Source organism: Cyprinus carpio, chromosome B15, assembly GCF_018340385.1.
Source record: "Cyprinus carpio isolate SPL01 chromosome B15, ASM1834038v1, whole genome shotgun sequence".
Lineage (NCBI taxonomy): Eukaryota > Metazoa > Chordata > Actinopteri > Cypriniformes > Cyprinidae > Cyprinus > Cyprinus carpio.
In genome coordinates, this window is record NC_056611.1 from 15,928,779 (window position 1) to 15,951,924 (window position 23,146).

General features: G+C 37.2%; 1 protein-coding gene across 1 annotated transcript; it reads left to right on the forward strand.

Annotated features, from left to right (window-relative positions):
- Nucleotides 1-3,510: 3,510 nt before the first annotated feature.
- ppp2r1bb (protein phosphatase 2, regulatory subunit A, beta b) lies at nucleotides 3,511-22,282 on the forward strand. The gene is made up of 16 exons (XM_042739450.1): nucleotides 3,511-3,540; nucleotides 4,214-4,327; nucleotides 4,933-5,023; nucleotides 5,885-5,985; nucleotides 6,081-6,313; nucleotides 6,414-6,561; nucleotides 7,496-7,651; nucleotides 7,742-7,856; nucleotides 7,953-8,023; nucleotides 13,873-14,007; nucleotides 16,693-16,866; nucleotides 17,305-17,365; nucleotides 20,530-20,684; nucleotides 20,825-20,967; nucleotides 21,058-21,149; nucleotides 21,245-22,282. Exons 2-16 carry the CDS (start codon nucleotides 4,250-4,252, stop codon nucleotides 21,259-21,261), a joined length of 1,770 nt encoding a protein of 589 aa, XP_042595384.1. The 5' UTR covers nucleotides 3,511-3,540; nucleotides 4,214-4,249; the 3' UTR covers nucleotides 21,262-22,282.
- The last annotated feature ends 864 nt before the right edge of the window (nucleotides 22,283-23,146 follow it).

A 23,146-nucleotide genomic window follows, 5' to 3' on the forward strand; every position in this document is an offset into this window, starting at 1 on the left:
AAAACTGTTCTGAAAAATCATTTACTGTAAAACTGTGTGTGATTTATAAATAACAGTCCATTTCATGTGCAGCTAAATGTTCAGGATGTGGTCTACATCAAGAAAGTATTAACAGCAAAAGTTATTCAGAATAAAGACAGTACAGAAATAGTTTTCGGGGGTGTTTTTTTCCACACTGTACCAATAAAAGTTTCATTCAGTTCAAAAACTGATCATATTATGACAAGACAAGCAACCCTTTAAATACATCTGTCCTCCTTTTCCTGTGACCCTGAGCTTCCATTCTTCCTTTGCTTTGTTGTCCCTCACCGTGCCTACTTGCTTATTAGTGTGCCAGCTATTTTTGAAAAATGACTCACCAACATCATGCTCATTGTGCAGAGACAATGTACAATACTCATCTGTAACATTGACCCTGACAGCCATGTACTGTTTGAATGTTATCACCAGCAACGTTCAGTCTAAATTGTAACCTGTCACCAGCCCACATCTTCAGGCATGAGTCATTCTAAGCTGGTGGTCTATGGTCTAGAAGTCGAGCGAACGAACAGTGATGTCTGTGGTTGAGGTGTGAGGCTAAATGTATTTCCACTGGATAAACATTCATCCAATTAACTGCTGACATCATATCCACCAGGATAGGTTCATCTGCTTGCAGTTAATATGTTTATGTCAGTTTGGGAAATGTACTGTGATTTTTAACAATTGTATGTCTTTTGAATTTCCAGGGTCATCGGTTTATATGTGGTAATTTTACATAAACTAAATGAAATCTTAGCTGTGAAAATTGAACCATAAAATTGAAGAAAATTGCATGTCAAGATTCGCCCATGTATTTTTCAAGCAATATATAAGGAAACAAGAAAGCACAATGGGATTAATTCAAAGAACAAATGTTCTTTTCCAGGTAATGACTATACTTTTAAAGCAACAGTTCTAGTACAACATCTAATCAGACATGATGAAGTAATTTATGCAAATGGATTATTCAAGACACTGGTGTGTCCTCTTATACCCAGAGTGAAGTAAAAATAGCATCGAAGCACCGTGACAATAATACAGCGCCTTTGCTAAAATTTACCAAGCCTTGGACAATTTTTTGGCTCTCTTAAAAGAATAGTTCACCCAAAAATGAAAAATTTGCTTAAAATATGCTAACCCACAGACCATCAAAGATGTAGATGAGTTTCTTTCTTCATCAGAACAGTTTTAAAGAAATTTAGCATTACATCACTTGCTTCCCTATGGTGAATGGGTGCCGTCAAATTACAATGTTCTAACTTCAAACCATTCTTTTAGGCTACAATGAGAGGCCATCTATAAAATTGCTTCCTCCAGTGAAAAAGTCATCTCGTCTGAATCAACAGAGAAATATGCACAGATCAACTACTATTTACAAGCCAAAACAATTCTAAACAAATATATCAGAGGATTTTGATGTGAGAGGACAACAGGGGATGGACTTTTTCACTGAAGGAAGCTTTATTATGGACAATTTAATGATGGACTTATTGCGAATACTTGTGGATTATTGTGTTTCTATCAGTGTTTTTATAAACTCTCTCTCATTGTGACGGCACCCATACACTGCAGAGGATCAATTGGTGAGTAAGTGATGTAATGCTACATTTCTCCAAATATGGTCCGATGAATAAACAAGATTTTCAGCAAATTTTTATTTTCGTGTGAACTATCCCTTTAACTGACACGTCCAAGATGTTTGAGGCAAAATGAGATTTTTTTAGGCTAAATATGTTCTGAACAGAGTTGCAAAAACCAAAAGTGTCACAATTATCCCTGCACTCCAATGTGGCATAAAGTATTATGGTTTTCCCATATATGAAACAGACACCGACACTATGCACACAGGCATAATATGCATGTACTTCAGTATCATGTTTATCCTTGAGATGAGGGCGTAGGGGGTGCAGGCTGAATCTTTTCCTTCCCAGTGGTTCCTAAAAGTGTGTTGCACATGAAAAAGCTTAGCTTGATGTTATATAAACAACAAGGGCCAAGGGTGGTCTGCGCACACCTGGTGGGGCCTGGACCTTTGAGGAGAGTGTGCAGGAATCATGTTCTAACATTAATAAGCTCAGAGTGGAAAATATGAAGGAGGCATCTGAGGAGAGAGTATACAGGCGATCGGGAGCAGGGCTGGATCAGAGAGAGCCTGATGTGAGGGAGGAATGCTTGACGTCATTCAGAGAGGCCTCCAGCTACTTGATTATTAACAGCTGACAGCTACCCTCTGCATGCGCTTTAGGGTCACATACTAAACTAAACAGAATGCAGAGTGCCCAGAATGTGGATATTTAATATTTATTTTCTGTTATTTCTGTTTTAATATCATGGGAATGGACAGAAATAATAAAGCTACGTCAAAATAAAGTCCAGATTTTATATTTATATAAATAAATAACTCTTAATATGTGTGTGTTTTCAGAAATTATAAAACAGCAATACTGATTTCCTGGCATAGCCTAAATAAAAATAAGACTTTCATTCAGTAGCTTAAGAACTTTTAAAGGATGGTTCACACAAAAATGAAAATTCTGTCCTCATTTACTCATTCAAACCTCATCATTATTTTCTTTCTTCTGTTCAGCTCCAGAATTTTTTAGTGGTTGCTTGAATGAATGGGAACTGGAATGGCGTGTTCAAACCTCAGAAGTGTGCAAAAGCGCAATAAAAAAGCATTCTAAAAATACTACAGTAGTACACATGACTCATGCGCTACATTCCAAGTGTTCTGAATCTTTCCCTCTAGTGAGCTGTTCATTTTCATAGACCAGACGTGAATCATTGCCTCAAACCTGAATTTCAAAGTTGCTGTGTATTGGTTAACGTTACATCTACCACATAAATTTGAGTTTATGTGCTTCAGACGAATCCCTGCTGAAAAACAAAACAAAAAATCAATAGAAACCATCACAGAATTTGTAATGGTTTTACCGGTTATATTGAGAATTGTACTTGTTTTAATGGAAATGGGCTCTACTGGTAAATCGTCACCTTCAATTGGTGATAAAACTCTTTTTTTTTTTGATAAAACCACTAAATCCTAATGAATGTGTCTCAAAACACACTACAGAAAAGCATTTTTAGTGGTTAAAAGTTTGTAATGGTAATGGTTTGTAATGACTGTAATGGTATTTGTAGTAGAAAAAAACATTTTCATAGAATTTCTGTGATGGCTTCTATTGTTTTGTTGTTGTTGTTTTTGGTATAGACCATAATGTCTTGTTAGCAACTCACGTTATGAAATACATGTTGTAAACGAGTTTGAAATTTTATTTTACTCATATATCTAAAACCTCTATATATGTTCTATATATATATAATTATAATCAAAAATGAATATTATAACTGATCAGCTTTATATGCTTTATTTATAAAACCATTTCATCATTTTGTGCTATTTATTTTTTTATTTTGTGCTATTCAATATGCATTTAATACATGATTCGTTACTGGACTTTAAATTTGTTGAGTGTTTTCCCATCAGCCCGCGCGGCGAGCGGAAGTCAAGCAGCACAACGCCAAACCATAGACAGTAAAAGAAATGGACACAGCGACCCCATTGGAACTCAATTGAGACAAGTGAAGCCCGTTTTTAGCGATTTTTAGCACTTCCGTTTCTGACGCGCAGACTCAAACTAAGCTTGATGACGTCAGCAACCTGTCTGACAGATGGTAAATCTTCTAGTAGCTGTGCGTGCAAACTGCCATCGTTAATCTTGCAGAGACGGCGAGCTTGAGCGGGGAGTTCTTTGGCCTGAGTGAGCAGGAGTAAGTATTCTGTTTAATTATTTTGTATAGTATTTTAAATGTAACGCCAGTACGCCATATCTCTTGACGTCTCCCCGGTTGCCTGCGAGCTTCTCCTCCTGTCTGTACGGTAATTTCTCTACTGTGCGACAGAGAGTCGAGTGGTTATGACGCAATCGTTAGCCTATTTTTACAAAAACTGTTTCTACGGGGGCCATAATGTAACATAGAAGGTAATGGAGCCCTTTATACATTGTCGTGTATCTTTAGAAATAAATAATGGACAAATGGAGTCTTTAAACGCCTCAGATGTAAAGTTATTCGCTGTCAAAGTGACGCCAAAATGAATGGGAGTCAATGGGATGCTAACGCAAGTGAAGTTCTGCTACAAGATGGCGGCACGCGGCCGACTTCAACTTCCGGTCGACTTCCTTCCCCCCTGCGCCAAACGCCTCTGCAGTGAACGTTCAAGTCTAAAATGGCAGGAGCAGAGGGAGACGATTCGCTTTATCCCATCGCGGTTTTAATCGATGAATTGAGAAATGAAGACGTTCAGGTAGACACCAGTCTAAGAGAATCCGAGTTTGATTCATATGTATAAAAAAAATCGCCTTTTATTAGCATCTACCGGCACTAGCCGCTAACCGTGCAAGCGATTCATTTACAAAATAAACATAATTTCTTCTCCTTACTTTTTCCTCAGGATTCTCTCATGTAGCTGTTTCCAGACAATAATCAACTTGCATTAAGTTTTTTTAGGTGTCTATTTGATCCGTAACATAAAGTCTGAAGATAGAAGTTGGATCCGGGCATAATAAGCTTGAAATTGAACGGCTAATTCTCAACATTTATCTTTGCGGCATTTTTGGGCTGTTGAAGCGTGTACATTAGAATGCCAGTCCTTTTGTCATTATCCAGGTCAGTGTTTCTCGATCCTGGCGCTGCAGGGTTTGGTGTCTTTACCTGACACACCCAGGTCAGGTCTTGAAGCCTGTACGAATGGTGTGTGTTAGATTTAAGGAGAGGTAACGTACTAAACTGTCCTCTAGTACCGTGGATCAGAACCACTGACCTGGATTCTTATGCATAATGTGATGAAACATAACAGTAAGTGTAAGACAGTGGGGTTTGTGACTAATGTGATTCTGTGCACATCTTCAGTTGCGGTTGAACAGTATTAAGAAGTTGTCCACTATTGCTCTGGCACTGGGTGTGGAAAGAACACGGACTGAACTACTGCCATTCCTTACTGGTAAGAAATCCCAGTATCTGTATTTCTGAAACAAACTGTTAGATGGATCTGTTAATCATGGCTCATCAGTGTAATTAAAAAAAAAAAAAAAATTGTACTATTAGGGCTATTAGTTCAGATATTTACTTGGCCTGTAAATTAATTTTCATTGTAATATATTAAAACATTTATTTAGTGCCTTTTTTGTAGTATAGAAAATATACTTATATATATTTTATTTTATTTTAATCTATTCAATTGTTTTATATGTAATTTTATATCTATTTTAGCAAATTTCTTGGGTTTTAATTTGCAATAATCTGAATGAAACTGATTATTGGAAAAGAAAAATTGCAATTGATTATAAGACTTAGGCAGGGTTATAATGGACACAGTGATTGGAGAAGTTCCTCATATGTCACCAGAGTCTGTCGTTTCATCAAAAAGATCAAGACATTTAGATTAATTTACAAGGCCAGAAATATTATGCATAAATCTTTCACTGTAAGATCAATAACATGCATTTGGAAAAGAGTGTGAATGAATTATCCAGCTGCAGTGCATAAACATATTAAGCACTATGAATCAAACTGAGGTTTTTTTTTGGTTCACATGTGATCCTTTGTTATATTAATTAGGCTTTATGTTTTATATATATATATATATATATATATATATATAAAACTGCAATCACGTCCAAAAATAATTTAACAACTAAGTGTTATGAAATATGTGGGAAGAGAAAATTTACTTTTTAATTGTCATATTGTTGTTTATTGGCCATTTGTTGTTCTTTCAAAGATCTTGGTCTGTTACACTTGCTTTTGGTTTGTATTACTTACCTAAATATTAGTTAGCGAACTGACATCCCTTCATCTGCAGACACCATATATGATGAGGATGAGGTTCTCCTTGCCTTGGCTGAGCAGCTCGGGAGCTTCACTGTGCTGGTTGGAGGCCCAGAGTTTGTGCACAATCTCTTGGTAAGTCACTAAAGGCGAGGTATGACCAGATCAGATATTAGTCATAAGTTGAGACACCTCTCTTCATGTTTTCATTTTGCACTTCTTCTCCTCAGCCTCCCCTGGAGAGTTTGGCCACAGTGGAGGAAACGGTTGTGCGGGACAAGGCCGTGGAGTCTCTGCGAAAGATCTCTCAGGAACATTCCCCCGTAGACCTAGAGGTGCATTTTGTACCACTAGTGAAGCGTTTGGCCAGCGGGGACTGGTTCACCTCCCGAACGTCTGCGTGCGGACTGTTCAGCGTCTGCTACCCACGTGTGTCCAGTACGGTTAAAGCGGAAATCCGTCAGTAAGTTCAAATGATGCCTTGTTTTTATGACGTGCACTTTTGAATTCACCTTGATCACTGCGGACATGTTCAGTGTTTAATGTTATGTTCATCTTCACAGGCACTTCCGCACACTTTGCTCGGACGACACTCCCATGGTGCGTCGAGCTGCCGCCTCTAAGCTGGGCGAGTTTGCGAAGGTTCTGGAGCTGGACTATGTTAAGAGTGACATCATTCCCCTCTTTACAGCACTAGCATCTGATGAGCAGGTACACTGGTTCAGATTAACATATAGAAAGACTGTTTATTTGGGCTGTTGGTTGGGCAGTGACATGCAGCTTGGTTTGTCTTGCTTGTGTGTCGTTGTTTTGTTTTGTTTTGTTTTTTGTCTGGGTTTTCAAAAGAGATGTTTCTCTGCAGTTTTCCACCAAAATAATAAAAGCTCTATGGTTTAACCTTTGAGAGCAAAGAAAAAAAACACACAGATATTAGTACTGTAGTTATTCTGTTATATTAAATAATAATAATAACATAAAGTTAAATATTAGTATTATTATTAATATATAAATTAATATTGATATTTATTATTGTTATTATTTTAAGTACAGTAGTACTGTAGTGATATTTCTTTGATTCAGTTTTGTGCTTTATTAAAAATAGCTGGTGAAGCTGATTTAGCAATAATTTAAAATACAACATTAACAACAAAAAATGTTTATATTCAGTAATAATCATTATTAATTAAATAAAAATGTATAATTATAATGAATTACTATTAGATGCCATCCCAGTTGTTGTTTTTGTTGTTGAAAAATATTTATGGCTGGTGAATTTTCTGAAGTGACCAGTCATTGGCAGGTCTGACAAATGTTTTTTTAAAGAATTGATATTGCATGATCTTTATACTTAAAAAAAAAACAATGATAATAAAGATCATTAAATATGCTAAAATATATTAAAAAAGATGCAAGAAAATATATATATTACCTTTTATACACTACATGACATTTTTATAGTCATTAAATTTGAGAATTTCTTCAAAATTATATAACTGTTTTTTTGAAACCAACATGAATATAAAAATTACGTTTCTAAGAACTTGGAAGATATATTTAGAACTGTATATACATTTTTTTTTGTTTAGATTTTTATTTTTGTGTGTGCTCTTATGTCATTGATCCAGTCATTTCCTTTTCTCTGCAGGACTCTGTGCGTCTCTTGGCGGTAGAAGCTGGCGTCAGCATTGCTACTCTGCTGCCACAGGAAGACTTGGAGGCTCTGGTCATGCCCACTTTACGTCAGGCTGCCGAGGACAAGTCCTGGAGGGTGCGCTACATGGTGGCAGACAAATTCTCAGAAGTGGGTACTTATGAAACGCATTTTTGGCCGTTATCCATGTCGCCTCTGAGACTCTGAAACAACTCTGGTTGTTTTTCTGTTTGTGTAAAGTTGCAAAAAGCAGTTGGCCCAGAGATCACCAAGACCGATCTGGTCCCAGCGTTCCAGAACTTGTTGAAAGACTGCGAGGCAGAGGTCCGGGCTGCGGCTGCCAACAAGGTGAAAGGTGAGGTTTCCCAATGCCAGCTTCCCAAAATCTGATGTCTATATGAAAAGAGCCACACAACAACACTCTTATCCCATGGCCTGTTTATCTCTGCAGTATTCTGTGAAAATTTGCCTGAAGACAGCAGGGAGACCATCATCATGACTCATATTCTGCCATGCGTCAAGGTACACATTTTAATCTCGCCCATTTGTTTATGAAATTGCATGTGGCTGAACAGTTATGCCGCACAGTGCCGGCCAAGTTCTCAGGAGGGGGTACTTAAACTCGAGCTTGTTTTTTTGATAATGTGATATCATATCTGGGAAGGTATCCAGGTTGTCTCTGCAAGAGATCTTGCAGTAGGTCTGGTTGTTTTTGTGTTATTTTGGGGGTGTTTACATTTTCGACATAAACAAGTGGTAGCTTTATGACAGAATAATTGTTTCATACACATGCAGTAATCTAGCTCAGTGGTTCCCAGCCAGAGTTCAAGGGGCTGGTGCCACTACCAATCAGCCTAACTGCTAAGCATTAGCATTCTGTTGTGCATGATAAATATGTATTAAACGGCAAACACGCCAAAAGCGAAATGAAATAGCGCTTCTCTTTTGAAACCACGTGTTGCACGGACCATTTATCAGCTCAGTTCCAAAAAAAAAAGAAAGCGCGGTGTGAGCTAAAAGCGAATGTATTTACTACACTGAGCAGTCGTGATCATGAGACCACTAAACATTGCTGTGAGATCTAGTGATTGCGCTCAAGTTCAGCGCAGAGTTCTCCAGTACAAATCACATAGGTGTGCGATTTAAAGTAGTTTAAAGCCAAATAAATCAGAGCTGGATCATTCTCAACAACTGATGCAGAAACACCTGTGCAACAATGATCCAGTTAGAAGGCATTTAAATTTACAAATCACCTTTATTTACATGGTTTTACTGTAGTAACATTGACAGTAACCATGTTATTGTGTCAAAAGTAGACTATTCATATTGAATTTTATATTAAAGTGCCCCATTATGCCATTTTTACGGTTCCTAATATTGTTTTGGGAGACTCCTACAATAGGATTACAGGTGCATCTCAATAAATTAGAATTTTGTGGAAAAGTTCATTTATTTCAGTAATTCAACTCAAATTGTGAAACTCATGTATTAAATAAATTCAGTGCACACAGACTGATGTAGTTTAAGTCTTTGGTTCTTTTAATTGTGATGATTTTGGCTTACATTTAACAAAAACCCACCAATCTCAACAAATTAGAATATGGTGTCAATCAGCTAATTAACTCAAAACACCTGCAAAGGTTTCCTGACCCTTCAAAATGGTCTCTCAGTTTGGTTCATTAGGCTACACAATCATGAGGAAGACTGTTGATCTGACAGTTGTCCAGAAGACAATCATTGATACACTTCACAAGGAGGGTAAGCCACAAACATTCATTGCCAAAGAAGCTGGCTGTTCACAGAGTGCTGTATCCAAGCATGTTAACAGAAAGTTGAGTGGAAGGAAAATGTTTGGAAGAAAAAGATGCACAACCAACCGAGAGAACCACAGCCTTATGAGGATTGTCAAGCAAAATCGATTCAAGAATTTGAGTGAACTTCACAAGGAATGGACTGAGGCTGGGGTCAAGGCATCAAGAGCCACCACACACAGACGTGTCAAGGAATTTGGCTAAAGTTGTCGTATTCCTCTTGTTAAGCCATTACTGGACTGTTGCCCAGTGGTCCAAAGTCATCTTTTCAGATGAGAGCAAGTTTTGTATTTCATTTGGAAACCAAGGTCCTAGAGTCTGGAGGAAGGGTGGAGAAGCTCATAGCCCAAGTTGCTTGAAGTCCAGTGTTAAGTTTCCACAGTCTGTGATGATTTGTGGTGCAATGTCATCTGCTGATGTTGGTCCATTGTGTTTTTTGAAAACCAAAGTCACTGTACCCGTTTACGAAGAAATTTTGGAGCCCTTCATGCTTCCTTCTGCTGATCAGCTGTTTGAAGATGCTGATTTCATTTTCCAGCAGGATTTGGTACCTGCCCACATCGCCAAAAGCACCAAAAGTTGGTTAAATGACCATGGTGTTGGTGTGCTTGACTGGCCAGCAAACTCACCAGACCTGAACGCCAGAGAGAATCTATTGGGTATTGTCAAGAGGAAAATGAGAAACAAGTGAGCAAAAAATGCAGATGAGCTGAAGGATACTGTCAAAGAAACCTGGGCTTCCATAGAACTTAAGGAGTGAGAGAATCTGATATGCTTCATGCCACGCTGAATTGAGGCAGTAATTAAAGCAAAAGGAGCCCCTACCAAGTATTGAGTACATGTACAGTAAATGAACATACTTTCCAGAAGGCCAACAATTCACTAAAAATAGTGAAAAAAATACTTATGAAAATCAATACTTGAGACAGTGAATTGGTGTTTTTTTTTTAAATGTGAGCCAAAATAATCACAATTAAAAGAACCAAAGACTTAAACTACTTCAGTCTGTGTGCATTGAATTTATTTAATACACGAGTTTCACAATTTGAGTTGAATTACTGAAATAAATGAACTTTTCCACAACATTCTAATTTGAGATGCACCTGTACATGCATTCAATGTCAAAAAACGCGTTCGTTTTCTCAAAATATGCATTTAATGCCAGCGATTTTCAAACGATTCTTTCGAAGCAGTTCAAAGATTCAGTCTCTCTAAACCCCTCCTTTTTGTGAGCCTGCTCTGCTCTGATTGGTCAGATGTCCTAGTCTGTTGTGATTGGTCTACGACGTACAGCGGTGTCGGAAACGATACGCCTATTTCAATAGTTCTGTATTTTGAATGCTCTATAGAAACTATAAACATTTATCATTTATCATATTTACAGGTTGTGATTCAGTGGAGCAGCTGGTCCAAATAAACTGGGTACTGATCCATCTTTCAGCAGCAAGCGTTTTGTGAATCCCGCGTTGAACCCCCCCGAGATTAGAGAAGCAGTTGTCAGTAGAATGACGTGTTTGTGGGTGGAGTCAAGTTGTTCGCGGCCGTCCAACGTAGAACATAGGCATGCATTTTGCAAATGTGTTACCCCGTGACGTGTAGCTGTCACGGAAGTAGGATTCGAATTACTAATGACTTGTTTCAGCTGTTCAGAGCCGATTCTTTATTTTCGGAGACAATAACTTTATTTATCGTGTGCTTTCAGCTTTACAATTTTGCAGATTGTTTACATTCACATACAGCTACATTACACACTGCATGAAAGGCAATATTGGAAATGGCATAATAGGGGCACTTTAAAAATGTACTAAATATAATAAAGGAGTAATGGAATATAATCACAGTGTTTTTGTTATGAAAATGTTGTCATTAATCACTTACCCCCATGTCATTCCAAACCCATAAAAGCTTTGTTCGTCTTCGGCAAACATTTAAAGATATTTTGGATGAAAACAGGGAGGTTTGTGACTGTCCCATTGACTTCCAAGTAAATAACAGTGTCAAGGTCCAGAAAAGTATGAAAAGCGCCGTCACAATAGTCCATCTGCCATCAGTGATTCAACCGTAACGTTATGAAGCAACGACAATACTTTTTGTATGCAAATAAACAGGATGCGCTGTTTTCTTTCAAATCAAAGCGTAAATATACATAGAAAATGTATCCTTGTGGCGCGGCTGACACAGAAGAGCGTACGCTGTCTGCGTAGTGCTCAGATTTGTCAAAATGGCGCTACGCTGATGTGGAGAGACACAGAGGAGACAAATTGTTGAATAAAGTCATTATTTTTGTTTTATTTGCATACAAAAAGTATTGTAGTCACTTCATAATGTTACGGTTGAACCACTGATGGTATTCTGACGATGCTTTTCATACTTTTCTGGACCTTGACAGTGTATTTTACTCTGCAACAAAAGTTACTAGACCACTGATCTAGCTCATACATCAAACATGCATAAATATATGCAGACTGAGGTTTACGCCTCGTCTGTAAAGATTATTAGAGTTTACTTATATTTAGGACATCAGCAGCAGATGAGGTCATTCAAATTGTTTTTGACCTGTCCGTCCTTTCTGAGGTGATGGGCAGCAGGGGTCACTGTTGTTATCTGTTACACCGTAAGTGATCCCGTGTCAGCAGTCTGTCTCTAGGTTTATTTAGCATCAGGCTAGGATTAGACTTCTATTATTTTTATTTCCTGGTGTATGCCTGTGACTGAATCATAGTGCTAGAGGAAGTGAAATGGTATTTTATATTTGTGGAGTTTAGTTCAGTTTTACTGTATACAGCCTGAGCTTGCCTTCCTAGTAACTGATGGGAAGTGTAGAAGATCTGTATACTAAAAATACTTTACTATCAAATAGAATATGTAACACATGAATCTAAGAAATTTGCTGATTTTTTTTTTTTCTCTAAACAAATTCAGCTGATTAAAATGGAACAAACTATTAGTCTGATTTATTTTAACTTATGATTCATTTGTAACCTTTTGAAATTGTTCATAATAGTGAATTGGTTTCAAAAATATTCATATGATTTACAATCATATATGAATTAATTTGTTTCCCAGAAGTCTTCATTAGGCATTTTTATGTGTGCCATTAGTAGTTAAATGGACAAGCCTCTCTTTTACTGATCTAGACTACAAAGAACAGTGGAGCCTTTCGGTGTTCCTGCTTGAGCTTCACAGGGCGTTCTTTGCTCATGAGAGTCTCATGACCTGATGTTTGATATCCGTTAATAAGCTTATGTAAGCGGATCGTTCTTCACAGATACAAACAGCTTTCTTTTTACTTTGTCAGCAGATGTGATCGGCAGTTAGCCTATACATACAAGCTGTTCGCCGAAACATCAGATCAAAATAGCTCAGGATTTCAAACCTTCTGCAGCATTTTACAAGCAAATAAATGTCCAGGTTTTTTTAATATACCATTCCATTTTAAAGGGATAGTTCACCCAAAATAAAAATTGTCATCATCCTCATGTCGTACCAAACCCATAAGACCTTTGTTCATCTTCGGAACAGGAATTAAGATATTTTTGATAAAATCTGAGAGCTTTTAAAATATTTTGATATAAAGTAATATACACTATATTACATATTTAGTTATAAAGGGCTAGTTTACCCAAAAATGAAAATTCTGTCATTAATTACTCACCCTTTGTGTCGTTCCAAACCCGTAAGACCTTCGTCCATCTTCAGAACACAAATTAAGATTTTTTTGATGAAATCCGAGAGCTTTCTGACCCTGCATAGACAGCAATGCAACTGAAATGTTCCCGGGCCAAGAAATGCAGTAATGACATCGTAAAAATAGTCCATGTGACATCAGTGGTTCAACCGTAATTTTACGAAGCTTTGAGAAGACTTTTTGTGCGCAAAGAAAACAGAAATAATGACTATATCCAACAATTCTTCTCCTCCAAATCATGTCTTAATTATGATGATGATTATTATTATTTTTGTCTTGTTGATGATGATTATTATTATTATTTGGCTGTTAATAGTAGTAGCAATAATAATAATACAAATATTTTATGGATCCTGTTAATAATAATAATAATAATAATAAATTAATAATGATAATACTGACAATAAATATTGTCTTGTTACTGATGTTGTTTTAGCTGCTGCTAAAAATAACAATTAAAAATTAAAAATAACTAAATATTGTCTTTATCATTTTTTGCTGTTAATAGTATAATAATAGTAAATATAATATAATATAATATAATAATAATAATAATAATAATAATAATAGTAAAATAAAGGTCTCTGTTAGGAATAATACAATTTTTATTGTTGTTATTATTATTATCTGGTGGTTGATGATGATGATAATTATTTTTATCTGGTTGTTAATAATAATAAAAACAAATTGTTAATGAAAATAAAAAAATGAGCTTTTATTTATAAAATATTTATTTAAACATTTGTTGTTGTTGTTGTATATTCATTTATTTTCCTTCCCTATCCTGCAGTCACCTTGTCTCTGATTACAGCTACTTGTAGAAAAAGAGCTTGATTTCAAAGCCCTCAAGCCTCCTTCTCTTCCCTTAACAGGAGCTGGTGTCTGACACAAACCAGCATGTGAAGTCTGCCTTGGCTTCTGTCATCATGGGTCTCTCTACCATCTTGGGCAAGGACAACACCGTAGAACATCTGTTGCCTCTTTTCCTGGTCCAACTCAAGGACGAGGTAACGCACCTGGAGCTCGGCCCAGTCTCTCATCTGTCTGTCTCTATTTCCCTTGTGGTCAAAGATCCTTCTGATTGTACTAGAGCAGGGACACTGCTGTTCATTTTCCCGGTCTGATAGGTCACCTTGTGTTGGGCTCAGGGCTGCATGATATTGGAAAAAACTCACATTGTGATATTTTTTTTTTCTGCGATATACATTGCGATTAAAAAAAAAAAAAAAAAAATCAGATGACTTCAATAGCTATATTTGGGGGAAAAAATTCAATGATTGGGGTGATTTTGTTGGTGAGTAAATCAGCATAGGAAATAAACAAATTACAAGCATAGATAAATAACCAAACAAAGATACAAATGAAATAAGCAGTGCTTTATAATTTTTAGGTAAGTCTAACAGTATTCAGGTGCGGAAATTGAATAATCAGATGTAAAATAACACTGCATAGTTTTCACTATAAATTAAATCTAACAAATCTGTGTTAAAGCTACAAAAGTGATTTTTCTTTGTGTTTTGTTTGATAAATGTTCATGACACAAAAAGCAACAGGAACATTAAACTGCTGTGAACCAATATACTGTTGCACATCCATTTTCTTTCTCAATTGTTTACCTTCACCTAAGCCATAAGCATCTGTGTTTTAAAGGATACTTGCAGATCACAGTATTTCAGGCACAAATAGACACAGAAGTGTTCACATGCATCTGCGTGTCTCTCGCTGTGTCTACACTGGACGTGAGTGGCGCGGCGCGACAAAATACTATACAATAGAACCCATTATAATAAGTGATGCTGTCTGTCTACACTGGATGCGGCGCTACAAATCCCGACAGTAAACTGATGCCTTGTTCTATTTATGACGTTCTGACACAAAGTTTAAATGATATGCAACTGTTGCTTTGTCACGTCCAATGTAGACAGACTTTGGAGCTGTTCACGTCGCACCTAAAAACGCGTGGAAAACGGCAGCCATGCCACTTCTTTCCAAAGCGCTCGGGAGCTTGCGCTTTCGTGGCGTCTGCTGTTGCTAAGCGACCGTGACCTGCACTCTACGCGACGACGTGGAAGTTTCAACAAAGGATAAATGGATTTCCAGCACTGAAAATCACTTGCAGCAGCTTTGCTACTAAATTAATTTAAAATGGGTATCTCTGTACAGCTGTCACGTACGGTGTAGACACCATGTCTGTGTGTGAGCAAAGAAAACAATCAGTGCCTATCGCGGATGCGCATATCGCGATATTGATGCTGAAACGATATATCGTGCAGCCCTAGTTGGGCTTAAGGGCTGTTTGCTAAATTGTCTTCTCTAAGGCCCTTGATTTATGTTCCTTTGGTTGGGCTCTTGTGCATGATCACTCTCAGAGTTGTATTAGCTTTTCGATTGTAGTAATAAACTTTTAGTCTGTTTTTAAATGAAGTTGAACTTTGGCCTCAGCTTTCAGCAAGACCATGCCAAACCGAAACCCATCCAAACTCTTTCCTCCAGTGTTTGTGTTCCCTTCTGTTTTATTGGACTCCTCTCGATTGTCAAACACACCATCTGAATATGTTAAGAGCTGGATTCTGTGAATTCTGTCCTGAAGTGTATTTCCATTGGCTGCTTATCCACCCGGCTCTGTTTGACTAACAAACTTTGTTGTTTGGATTTTAGTCAGTCATCACCAAAGTGCACTTGCTCAAGCAAGTCATCAAATATTTGGCAGCATGTAAACGTGCGCTGTAACAATATCACATGAGTGTGGCGTCCTCCTGGAGCCATTTAAAGGAAATATAAAAGATGGAGACCTTTTGCTTTCAGTAAAATTCATACATACATAGAAGAAATTATGGGGACTTTAAAGCCATAAAATCATTGATGACCTTATTTACTTTCTTTAATACACATTTAACATGCTGATCTTTTTCTGCAAGTTTCATTGGTGTTGAAACTTATTGTTATTCCTTGTTAAAGGGTTATTTCACCCAAAAAATTAAAATTCTGTCTTTAATTACTCACCCTTCTGTCATTTCAAACCCGTAAGACTTTTGTTCATCTTCGGAACACAAATTAAGGTATTTTTGATGAAATCCGAGAGCTTTCTGATCCTCCGTAGATGGCAAAGCAACTGAAATTTTTGAGGCCCAGAAAGGTAGTAAAGACATCAGCGGTTCAACTGTAATTTTATGAAGCTGCGAGAATAGACTGACACGGAAGAGAATAAATTGTTGAATAAAGTCGTTATTTTTGTTCTCTTTGCATGCAAAAAGTATTCTCGTAGCTTCATAAAATTAAGGTTGAACCACTGATGTCACATGGACTATTTTAACGATGTCCTCCTTACTACCTTCCTGGGCCTTGAACATCTCAGTTGCGTTGCTGTCTATGCAGGTTCAGAAAGCTCTCGGATTTCATCAAAAATATCTTAATTTGTGTTCTGAAGATGGACGAAGGTCTTACGGGTTTGGAACGACACAAAGGGTTAGTAATTAATGACAGAATTTTAATTTTTGGGTAAACTAGCCCTTTAAAACAAAATACGTAATACAGTGTATAGTGTTTAGTGTCCTGGTGTTCATCTGATAAAAAAAAAAGAGAAAAAAAAAAATATATATATATCTATATATATATATATATATATATATATATATATATATATATATTTTATATATTTATTTATATATAATCTTTTTTTTATTTTCCTGTAGTGTCCTGAGGTGCGTCTGAACATCATCTCTAATCTGGACTGTGTGAATGAGGTGATCGGGATTCGCCAGCTCTCTCAGTCTTTGCTGCCAGCTATAGTAGAGCTGGCTGAGGATGCCAAGTGGAGGGTTCGACTGGCCATCATTGAGTACATGCCTTTGCTGGCTGGCCAACTGGTGAGTCTGCGCTCCACTCAAGATCGATTAATTGTATCTGGGCAGTAAAAGATAATCACTCTCATGTTGTTTCAAACAGTTTATTTCTTCTGTTGAACACAAAAGACATTTTGAAGAATGTCGTTAACCAAACAGTTGATAATCCCGTTGACTTCTGTAGTATTTTTTTCCATACTCTGGAAGTCAATGGCTATCGTCAGCTGTTTGATTACCAACATTCTTCAAAATATCTTCTTTAGTGCTCAACAGAAGAAAAAAAAAACTTACATAGGTTTGGAACAACTTGAGGTTGAGTAAATGAGGTTGAGAATTTTTTATTTTTGGGACATCTACCCCTTAAAGCTCTAAAATGACAGAGTGATTTGGAAACACGTGGGAATGAGAAATAGGTGGATTGTTACTTTATGGATTGTAACTGTATTCCAACTTTATTTCTAGGGAGTGGAGTTCTTTGATGAGAAGTTGAATTCACTGTGCATGGCATGGCTCATTGATCACGGTAGGTTTTCTGAGTTTGACGATTACTGACAACAATGAACCAGAACCTTTAAACTGTATAAGTTCATGCAGATGCATTTGCTTAAATTTGAAGACAGCACACTGAAGACATGCAGCAGTTGCCTCAGCCTCTCTTCTGTCCTACTCCTTCCCCAAAAGGAGAAAGAGATTTCTCAAAGTTTCTGCTATCAGCAAATTATAAGGGTCTGATAAGATTCTAGCACTCTCTCTCTCTCTCTCTACATTTCTATTGCTTTCTTCCTTCTCTCAATTTCACCTCCCTGTGTGTCATTCTATCCTTATTATGATGTTGTTCTTTTTAAGTAGAAAAGGGAACTGAGACTCTTTAACAAGGTTAAGTGTGTAAATATCTTAATCCACATCTAAGTCTAAATCCAAGTACAATCTCTAAATACTGTCTTAGACTGCATATTATCAAGAGTAATTTTTTTGTAATGATTATTAAAATTAGACTACATGTACAATACTCTTCTACGGTTTGGTGACAGTAAGATCAAATTTTAAGATTTAAAATTAAGATTTAATCCTACTTTTATACAGCAAGGGTGCATCAAAAAAATAAAGTAACAGTAAAGACATTTATAATTTAATCATTTTATTTAGAAGAAATGCTATTTTTGTGCTTTTTATTCATCAAAGAATTCAGAAAAATAGCACTAAATCCATATATTTGAAAGATTTCTTTAAGATCACTAAAGACTGGAGTAATGGCTGCTGATAATTCCGATTTTTCATCACAATATCTAATATCCTGGTTCAAACAGGCGCCACTTTTGTAGAACAGATAAGACTTTTAAATTGCCTGCTGATCTCGCTTTGATTGGCGTGTCAGTGGTAATGAATGTTTCAGATTGATGAGCCTCTTAGTAAATCTTCAATTTAATGGTTGTCAGAATGGTTATGATCTCACTTTGAACCATGCGCTGAGTGGATCCAGCTGTTGAGGTGTTTTGCATGGTGATTTTCAGCGAGGACCTCAACCATGTGCGCACACACATACACGCACAGTTTCACTCTGACACAGTTGTAGACAAAGGGCCAGATGGGTTACATCACTGGAATGTTCTTGTATATCCTGTGCTGCTGGGCCAGTGCTGTCCTCTTACATAAGAGCTCAGAGCCAGAGCGGCGCTGTGCTCGGCTGTCTGTCATGTGTAAATCTGAACTCTTTCTGACAAATACACACAGGAACATCTGCAAGAGATATACAGTGTTAAATGGATTGTCTCATTTTTTGTGTGTTTTATAATCTCCATTTAAAGCTTGACCTGCTTCATGAAATTGCTCATCGTATTTTGGCTGATGTGTAGCATTTTATTTTTTTCATAAGATCTGTAAGGACTATGGATAGAGGTTTGGCTTGAATTTTAAACTCTAAATAGGATTGTCTCAGGCAAATTCCCAGTCTTTTGATAAAGGGGGTTATGTCATCGTAAAACGGATTTCAAAAGAGCCGCCCGTCTGATGTTTAGCAGATTTGTGATGCACAATTTCACAGGATGTTTGTAGATATTTACTCTTCCGAGAATGAAGGTTAAATGGCTTGATTGTGATCTCTATTTGAGTTATTGTGAAGTCAGGTGGAATGTAATCTATGGAGGTAATGCTGAGCACCAAAACAATGTTGATTAACCCTGCTTGGGTCCAACTGTTGTGCCAGATAATCTGATCAAACAAACCGAAAGCTGAAATTAGTGCATTATTCATATTAAATCATCTTTTTAGGAGAAAAATAAGTGGAATGGTAGACTTCTGTTGGATAAAGAGGGTGGTGTAGTGTAATGGATAAAAATCTGGACTGGTAATGGAAGATTGTAGTTTTAAACCCCTTAAGGGACAATCCATGAATCACTATTGTGTCCTTAAATGGACACTATTTTATGTACTGGTGAATCTTCTATATGACATGTCCAGTTTTCACAATTCTGTAAATCTACAGTAGATGAAGTCCCATGCCATATATTTATGTGTAGAATGGGACTTTGTCCACTGTAAATGTATTTATTTTTAATGTATTTCTTATTTTAATTTTAATTAATTTTTATAGATAGCAGGGGTGATTCTAAGATTTTCGTTTTAGGGGGGCTCAGCCCCCAATGAGGGTATAATAATAAAAAAAAACATAAAATAAAAAATGATTGACTAATAGGGTAAGGTGGTAAACTAAACTTATTGCATTTTATTACATTTTGCAACTTATTGTATTTCACTGAATTGCATAGATAGGTGTAACATTGGAGTACTGAATAAGCCATACAAGTCTTCCTGAATCCTGATCTCACACACACACACACACACACACACACACACACACACACACACACACACACACACACCTGTTTACTGTACAAACACAAAATTTTACTGTTTGCATTTCTCTTTCTTCAGCTCAAGTATGCAAACCTATTTGCCACATGCACCGCAATTAATAAAGTTTTATGTTAAAAGTAACATTTTCAAATAAAAATGGCAACATGATAATTTTATATAGTATGTGTTTATATGTGTTAAGGGCTTCATTTTCGCTGGAGGAAACCGCTGTGGTGTGATGAGATGGAAAACCGATTGCTCCCCATGATATTTTGTAAACTGTCTTTATGCACAGATGCAGATATCATAACAATCTGTCGATAAACACATACCTTGTCCTCTGTGTCTTGGTCTGCGGATTGAAGAATGCATTGAAAGACAGGGAGGAGCCGATCTAAGTCTTCTGCCGTTTTCATATGAAATTTAAAGGGTACTGAGGCAATCACGAATTCGTGTACAGTTTGCAGAGCTAATTGCAAAATTTTTAGGGGGGCTGAGTAATCATTGGTCTAGCGATGGCATAGCAACGCCCATGATAGATAGATAGATAGATAGATAGATAGATAGACTTTTTAATTATATTTTTATTTTATTTTAATGTAGATTTTTCTGACAAATACACACAATCATTCATTCTCTACTTTTCTCTAAGTGACAATTTGTGATACTGAAGAATGTATGTCTTCAGTTTGTATGGCATGGCAGTAGACTGTATATTTGGTGGTGTGTCCTAAAAATTACATTTATCTAAAGGTCAGTTTTCATCTTCATCTCAATTCTCAATCTTCGTGTGAGCCTGTGAGTTAACATTAGTATCTTGGCCTTGTTCTGCAGTGTTTGCTATCCGAGAGGCTGCCACCTGCAACCTCATGAAGCTGGTGGAGAAGTTTGGAGCAGAATGGGCCCAGAACACCATTGTGCCCAAAGTCCTTGGCATGGCCAATGATTCCAACTACCTGCACAGGATGACCACTCTCTTCTGCATCAATGTAAGTCTGGATGCCCTGGCTGGTGCCTGTTTCTTAAACCTAAATGTTCTCCCAGTTGAAAGTCATTACATTAATATCTGGTGTTGCAAAATGACAACAAATGAAAGCCTTTTTTTATTCAATTTATTTTTATGGGTCAGGCTCTGTCTGGAGTATGTGGACAGGAAATCACCACCAAGCACATGTTGCCTGTAGTCCTCAAGATGTCCACTGATCAGGTGGCTAATGTGCGCTTCAATGTGGCCAGGTGCTTACAGAAGATCGGACCAGTTTTGGACAGCAGGTATCTTTAAATAATAGCTGCCTGTACCCTTTTGTATCTTGATGGCATAAGCAAACAAACCAGCAGTACTAACAATGATGTTTTCAATAGTGCTTTGCAGGCCGAGGTTAAACCAGTCCTGGAGAAACTAGCTACAGACCAAGATATGGATGTGAAGTACTTTGCCCTAGAGGCTATAAGTGGTACATTTCCTTTTATCTCTTTAACCTTTGAAACATGAATCCTTTCAGAAACATTGCTTCATTCTCCTCTGTACTGTTTTTCGCTCTCTCCATAGTTCTTGCCTTGGCTTGAAAGACTTCCTCACCACATCCAGTGAAAAACTGACAACACAAGACCTGTTGCATTATATTTATTGTTTAAGTATTGTCGTTGTGTTCTTGTTTACTCTCAAAGATATTGAATGATCAAAGGATGGACTTTCTATGAAGTTTTACCTCAAACATTGTTAGAGAAGCTAAGCTCTGCATGCTTGTACAATTTACGCATAGCTCTTCGCAAACATCACCTCATGAGCCATCCCAGTGCGATCGTATCGGAATCGGTACATGCCTGCTTCAGCATGCCATTTGCTTTTCTTAGACCAGAGCTCATCCTGCCAGTAGCAGATGGTGCGAAATGCCTGTTTATTTGCTTTAGTAGATTTGCTAGCGCACAGCACATTGTTTACATGTGTTCCCTCTCTAGAGGGGGAAAAAAATCTCATGTGCTCACACGGTTTAACCGCAGAGTCCTCCATGTGCACAGGGCAGATTGTGTTCTGAGCACATGGTTGGATTGTGGTCTCTCTAGAAATTTGCTTTACGCAATGAAGTCACACCTTTATCATGAGCTTTTTCCATTTAGGGACCATATAATTGAATCAGTTGTGCGGTAACATGGGATGCACGTATGAAACAACACAACATCAATTCACGCCGTTTTGCCTGCATTTTTGTGCTCATGTTGGTCATGAATAGCCCCCTTTATAAACTTGTAGATTTCTTGAACTTTTGTGCCAATGAACTATCTAGTTATAGTACAATTTATCATTTTGTAAGTTTTTCAATATACATTTTTTCTCTTTAAGTGGAAGGCATGCTAAAAATTTGGTCGTGTCATAAAATCATTTTTGCTGGTATGGAGGAGTTTTGTCTTTTGTGGGACGTAATTCAGCAATATTCATTGTTACAAACAACTTGCATCTACTGCATTCTGAGGAAACCCTTTGTTCAAGCTCAATATCATGAGAACTTGTAGTTTTGTTTTTTGTTTTTTAACTCTTTTGGGAAATTGGTGTACTTTTGGGACTAAATAAAGTCATTTGAACTACGTATCCTGCAGTTGTCCTCCTTTGATGTACTCTCACAGACTAATCGTTGCATAATTCTAATTGGAACAGGGTGTGCGTCACACCTGTTAGTATCATCTCTTAAGAGTTTGTCATCCTATATGAATTTTAAAGATTAATGTGGAATCAGGTTTTTGGTCTCCTGATGAACTGTTTTCTACAGTTACCTGGCTAGTAATCTTATCGACAGCGTTGGATTGCGTGTTTTCGTCACTGAATTTGGCAGGAACTGGTGGTGCTGCTCTCTGGCACTTCTCCTGAGTATCAGATGTCTTATTTAAGCAGAATTATTTTAAAGGCTGTAAAAACTCTTAGGCCGGATTTGTGACTAGATCCCTTTGGAACAAATTTGAACAGCCCAGTAAGTTATTAGTAAGGTTAGCAAACTCCTGTATTATGTATAAATTAGGATCCTTACAATTCTTGAGGCATGTAGTCATAGATCAGGCTGACTTTAGCTGAATGGTTTGCTTGGGTATTTAATACCGTCTCATTACCTGAACCTAAATGTGGAGACAATGGACCATAAGTGAGTTGTCTAAACTTCAAATTAACGCCATTAGCAATTACTCTTATAAATGCCCACCTAGTATATTATAGCATGTAGAGCAGAATTAAAAGTGATGTGGACCTCTGTCTTGAAGAAAGTGGATGTTCAAGTCACACAGCTTTTTACGCTGCACTATTATCAGTAAGTCTGTGTACTTCCTGTGTAGCTGAGATGGGTCATTGTTGCCAATTGTTTTCAGATGTTCCTGCTTGTGTTTAAGCAGGATTATGCAATGGCAGCTGTGCTGAAGATGGCTTATAATCACTTAGTTTAAACATGCTGAAATTCAAAGACTGATG

Coding starts and splice junctions, on each gene's coding strand:
- ppp2r1bb (XM_042739450.1), top strand. CDS start 4,250: ATGGCAGGAGCAGAGGGAGACGATTCGCTTTATCCCATCGCGGTTTTA. Junction 4,328..4,932: donor TGAGAAATGAAGACGTTCAG/GTAGACACCAGT, acceptor GCACATCTTCAG/TTGCGGTTGAACAGTATTAA. Junction 20,685..20,824: donor CCACTCTCTTCTGCATCAAT/GTAAGTCTGGAT, acceptor TTTATGGGTCAG/GCTCTGTCTGGAGTATGTGG.